At 45.6% G+C, this 6000-nt stretch overlaps 1 protein-coding gene across 3 annotated transcripts in view; it reads left to right on the top strand.

Annotated features, from left to right (window-relative positions):
• Window positions 1-1568: 1568 nt before the first annotated feature.
• ACAT1 (acetyl-CoA acetyltransferase 1) overlaps window positions 1569-6000 on the top strand; it is a 61159-nt gene continuing 56727 nt past the window's right edge. For all 3 annotated transcript variants that reach the window (XR_014000054.1, XM_081154755.1, XM_081154756.1), the window contains exon 1: window positions 1569-1767. Coding sequence is in view for 2 of the 3 variants with exons in the window: in XM_081154755.1 (XP_081010881.1) it covers window positions 1696-1767 (72 nt within the window). In the remaining variant the exon portion in view is untranslated. The remainder of the gene's footprint in view (window positions 1768-6000) is intronic.

Below are 6000 nucleotides of genomic sequence, written 5' to 3'. Positions count from 1 at the left end.
ACTCTTCCTGATTGAGTTCTGGAAGGTTATATTTTTCTAAGAACTTGTCCATTTCATGCAGATTGTCCAGCTTGGTGGCGTATAGTTGTTCATAGTATTTTCTACAATCCTTTGTATTTCTGTTGGGTCAGTTGTTATTTCACTTCTTTCGTTTCTGATTTTGTTTATTTGGATCCTCTCTCTTTGTTTCTTGATGAGTCTGGCTAAAGGTTCATCAATCTTGTTTATCTTTTCAAAGAACCAGCTTTTGGTTTCATTGATCTTTTGTATTGTTATTTTAGTCTCTATGTCATTTATTTCTGCTCTGATCTTTAGTATTTCTTTCCTTCTACTTACTCTGGGCTTTTCTTGTTCTCTTTCTAAGTTTTTAAGTTGTAGGGTTAGAGAGTCCATTAGAAGTTTTTCTTGTTTTTTGAGGTAGGCTTGTAGTGCTATGAACTTCCCTCTCAGGACTGCTTTCATTGTGTCCCTTAGATTTGGAGTTGTTGTGAGTTCATTTTCATTTGTTTCCAGGAAGTTTCTGATTTCTTTCTTGATCTCTTTGGTAACCCATTCATTGTTTAAAAACATGCTTTTCAACCTCCATGTGTTTAAATGTCTTTTAGTGTTTTTATTGTAGTTGATTTCTAATTTCATGCCACTGTGATTGGAGAAGATGCTTGATATGATTTCAATCTTCTTGAACTTGTAGAGACTTGTTTTGTGTCCTAACATGTGGTCTATCTTTGAGAATGTCCTGTATGCACTTGAGAAGAATGTATATTCTGCAGCTTTGGGGTGGAATGTTCTGTAAATGTCAATTAAATCCATCTGATCTAGTGTGTCATTTAGGGTCACTGTTTCTGTGTTCATTTTTTGTCTGGAAGTTCTGTGCAATGAAGTCAGTGGGGTGTTAAATCCCTTAGTATGACTGTATTGCTGTCAATCTTTCCCTTAGTCCTCTAGAAGATTTTTTTTTGGTAAATTTAGGTGCTCCAATATTGGGTGCACATATGTTTATCGGGGTTATATACCCTTGTTGGATTGATCCGTTTAGTATTATGTAGTGACCTTTCTTGTCTCTCGTTATGGTCTTCATTTTGAAGTCTATGTTGTCTGATATGAGTATTGCTACCTTAGCTTTTTTAAATTTATTTCCATTTGCATGAAAAATTTTTTTCCATCCCTTCACTCTCATCCTGTGTGTCTTTTGTTCTGAGGTGGGTCTCTGGTAGACAGCATATATTTGGGTCATGTTTTACCCATTCAGCCACCCTGTGTCTTTTTATTGGGGCATTTAACCCATTTACATTCAAGGTTATTGTTGACAGATACTCATCTATTGTCATTTTAATTAGCTATGCCTGTGTTTCTCTCTCTATTCCTACTTCTAATTACAGCAGTCCCTCTACATTTACAGCCTGGTCAATGTTTGCGGGGAGGGGGGGGTCCCTGCTCCGGGCTCAGACCCCGCCGGGGCTGGCCAGCCGGGCCACAGACAGGCCTAGAGGGCGGGGGAGTCGGCTGCGCCCCGCCCTCCGCTGGCCGCCGGCCAATCGCCGCGGCCGCCGCCTTCCGGGGCTGCTATTGGAGGAGGCCTGGCGCGCAGGCGGCCTGCGGGCGCGGGGCCAGGGCGCGGGGCGAGGCTGGGCGGCGTTGGGGCGCCGGCTCTCCAGCCGCCCGTGCCCTTGACGTCTCCGCTCTCTCTCCGCGACCATGGCTGTGCTGGCGGCCCTGCTGCGCCTGGGCGCCCGCGGGCGCGGCCCCCAGCTTCGGAGGCGGATGCAGGTGAGGGGGGCCGTGGGCCGGGACCGGGCGGGCCGCTTCCCGCGGGGGGCGGGGCGGCGGGGGGCGGCCTGCGCCCCGGGGCCGCGGGAGCCCGCGCGTAGGCCTCAGGGGACTCCCTGGGCGCGACCCCGCGCCAGAGCCGCAGCCCCGGCGGCGCGCGGGCCGCGCCCCGCTCCTGAGCGCCCTCCGTCCCGGGGCTGCCTCCGAAGTCGCGGCGGGCGTGCTGAGGGGCAGCCTGGCGGCGGCATGGGGCTCGGCTCTGGCCTCGCCGCGCGGTATCCAAGCCTCAGAAAACCATTTCCGAGCTTTTTAAAGAAACATGTCCCTGAGTGTTATTGTCAAGAGATTTTGTTTTCTCGCAGTAGGTAATCACTGGGCTTGCCAGGAGTGAGGAGCTATGTGATCATAAAAAGATGCACCTGCTCTGGGTAACCTCAAGCTTCTCAGGGGAAATAAGTGACTACTCATAATACACGAAGCAGATGATACACTTGTCCCTTGGTGGCCCCGGGGGACTGGTTCCAGGATCCCTGATTCTCAAGTCCCTTATGGAAAATGGCGTAGAGTTTCCATATAACTGCAACCCCCTCCTTGTGCTTTGTCTTCTCTGGATTACTTATGTAAACAGTTGTTATACTGTATCGTTTAGGGGGGAAAGGTCTGTAAATGTTTAGTACAGGTTTTAGCCTTAACTAACTAGTACACGTCAGCAACAATGTAACATTTCTGCCAGATTTTTTTTTTCCCCCCCGTCTGCGGTTGGCTGAATCCGGTTGTCCTTGATAATGCCCAAAGCTTACATACTGAAGGTGCCCCGGGACGTGTTTCTCCTCTGGTTCTTGTGCTTAGGGCACACAGGAGCGACAGCCCTGAAAAGAATTTGTGTCCCATCTATCAAAGCAAGGAGCTCCAACTGCAAATTTAGGGTCTGGCAAAACCTAAGGAGTAGGTAGAGAACTTCAGGGCGTGGTTGGTGAAGCGTGAGTTTTCCAGTTTGATTGAGGTGATAAACTTTGAAATCCTGCTGTGTTGGAAGAGCTTGGATTTGACCCAAGTCAGTGGGGACTCTTGAGATATATATTTATGTGTGCGTAAATATATGTGTATATATATAGTCATCATCAGGGAATCAGGGAAGATTGAAGTGGGGAGAAAACTTGTTTCAGGTGTGAAGTAACTTGAGAAGTAGTGTGCTGGCAATAGGTGAGCATTATGCAAGAGACTGCGAAAAAATAAATGTAGAACTTGACAAATATGGAGTGAGGGTGTGGAGCCAAGTGAAAAGGAAGAGTCTAAAATTAATCCCGGGTGACTGAGATAATGGAAAAGAAAGATGAGTTCTTAATCAGCATATTTGTTAGTTTCATGGAATGACTTGGGAAATCACAAAAATGTAATTAGGTTAACCTACGTTTCAACCAGAGTTGACCAGGTGAATTAGGTGAACAAGGTAGGTACTCTATTAAAAAAAAAAAAGTAGAACCTTTTTAAATTATTGTTATTTTAAAAAATTTATCTTCATTGTTGCAAGTATTACAGATATCCCCCCCTTTGTTACCCATTGAGCCCTCCACCCCACATCTACCCTCCCAGGCCTTCACTAACTATTGTCTGTGTCCATGGGTTATGCATATATGCATATAAGTTCTTTGATTAATCTCTCCCCACCCACTCCCTACCACCGTCTTCCCACTTTGATTCATCAGTCTGTTCCATGCTTCTGTGTCTCTGGATCTGTTTTGTTCCTCAGTCTGTTTTTTTAAAATTAGATTTCACATATGAGTGAGGTTATGTAAAACTGAATCAGGAAGAATTAGAAAACCTGAATAGGCCAATAACAACTGATGAAATCGAAGCAGTAATTAAAAAAAAACTCCCAGCAAACCAAAGCCCCGGTCTGAACGGCTTCACAGGGGAGCTTTCTAATTTTTTAAGTTGTAGGGTTAGATAGTTTACTAAAAGTTTTTCTTACTTTTTGAGGTAGGCCCGTAGTGCTGTGAATTTCCCTCTTACAACTGCTTTTGCTGTGTTCCATAGATTTTGGGTGTTGTGTGTTCACTTTCATTTGTTTCCAGGAAGTTTTTGATTTCTTTCTTGATCTTGTTGGTACCCATTCAGTCTGAGAGATTGCTTGTCTCCATTTCATTTAGCTCTTTTTTCTGAAGACTTCTCTTGTTCTTTCAATTGTGGCTTCTTCTTTTGTCTCCCCATTTTGGCTGCTTGTTTGGGTTTGTTTCTATGTATCAAGTAGATCTGCTAGGACTCTCAGTCTTTTTGGAGGGTCTTTGGTGGAGGCCAATGTCAGATGCAGTTTGTGACTGGCCCTGAGTACCCTATTTGGAGCTATCAACAACCCTCAGCTTGAGGTCTCCTCTGCTGGGGCCAGGTGTGGTTGGACAGGACCAACATGTACCCCAAAGTCTGCTTTTCCAAGGCCCAGGTCCAGAAGCATATTAGGCAAAGACTCAAAGCACTCTGAGATCTGCCTCTGCCTGCAGGCTGATTAATCTCATTCTCTTAATGAGCCTCAGATTGTAGAAACTCCACAGAATAGGGCGGCTGATTATTATCAGTCTCTTAACCAGCCTCAGGCTTTAGAAACTCCTTAGGGTAGGGGAAGAGGTTTTCGAGTGTGTGTGTGGGGCAATTGCTTCCTCCTCAGGTAAAAGCTGCTTGGAAGGTAAATAGCTGCCTCTGGAGTATGGGAGAATGACTGGCACAGGAATCCAGAGTGGTGCCCTCTGGGCTCTATCTCCACAGCCCACAATCCTATATTCTCCTCACACAGCTCTAGTCCACTCTGCCCTCCCTCTGCTGGAGCCCAAGGTGAGTGGCTGCACACGAAACTTTGTGTGTTTGCTCTTTAGAGGGTGCCTGCATTTCCAGCTGTCTCTCCCTGGCAGACAGAAACCTGGATACTTTTCACAGCCAGATGTTATGTGGGCACCTTTCTCAGTTCTGGTGCTCTTGGCTGGGAAGCCCAGCCTGTGGTTAGGCCCCAAAGTCCTCAGTGGGAACCCCCCCGCAGTTGAGATATCCCTCTGGACCTTCAGCTTCTGCCTATGGAAGCCCAGACAGCCCTCTTGGGCCTCCGCACTTCCTGCCAGTCTACGTGGTCTCCACTTTTCCTCCTTGGTTGTGAGGATATGTCCAGCTCGTCTTTGGTTGCAGTTGATTATTCAGGCTGTTTTTTCTATATTTTAGTTGTAATTCCAGTTTGGTCCTGGGAGAGTGTCAGTGTAACATCTACTCAGTCCACCACCATCCTTCAAGAGTAGAACCTTGTAGTTTTAAGAGTTTACAGTTAAACACAAATATTGCTGATGAGAAAATTGAAGCTGTAGGTGTTATAGCACATGACTTATGTATTCATTTTACTGAACCCTAGGACTTAGTTGTATAGGCCTACCTAGGAGATATTGCAGGTTTGGTTCCAAACCACCACAGTAAAGTGAGTTGTAATGTTTTTGTTGATGGAGGGTCTTGTCTGCAACTTGTCAAAAAAACAATATCTGTGAAGCACAATAAAGTGAGGCACGATAAAGGAGGTGTGCCTTTTAGGTTACCTGAATTAAGGGGTCATTGACTTACCATGGGAATCTGTTGGCTTTCACAGGATTTTCAATATTCAGGGTCATTTTGTGGAATGGAGCTTGACCTGCCTGTACTTTCAGTTTCCTTACTTGTGAAATAAGAATAATAGTACCCACTGGCTGGTTCTCCCTCAAAAACAGCTCTTTTCAACCAGTGTGCTGCAAGAATTTTTAAAACACGTAATACCTGGCTATTTAGTCAGGGCACTGGCCTCTTTTCCCTTAGATTGTCAAATAAAAAAATGGCAACAGCCATCACAACAATAGCTGTACAGTGTGAATGAAACAAAGTCATACCAATTTTTTTGTCATATTGTCACAAAATATATATTTTAGTTGTGCTGCAGGATTTTAGTAAATAGTTTATGTGTACCGTGAGATGAAAAAAGTTGAAGATCGTTGGTCTAAAACATATTCCAAATCCATCGGTTTGTGTTCCGCCCCCTTGTAACCTCCCTGGCACAAGCCACTTGAGCTCTTGCCTGGGCACCTCCATTTTCGACTCCTGCCCCTCCACAGTCAGTTCTCTACACTGTGGCCAGAGTGATCTTACAACAGAACTGCCTTTGGTGGCTTCTCATTGCACAGACCAGAATCCAGCCCCCTCCTCATGGCCTTTTGGGTCCTTGCTAACTACTCT

The sequence above is a fragment of the Miniopterus schreibersii genome (genome assembly GCF_964146895.1).
Source record: "Miniopterus schreibersii genome assembly, chromosome: 12".
Classification (NCBI taxonomy): domain Eukaryota; kingdom Metazoa; phylum Chordata; class Mammalia; order Chiroptera; family Miniopteridae; genus Miniopterus; species Miniopterus schreibersii.
Note: the sequence above shows the minus strand (reverse complement) of the source record. Positions and strands in the feature narration are given on the sequence as shown.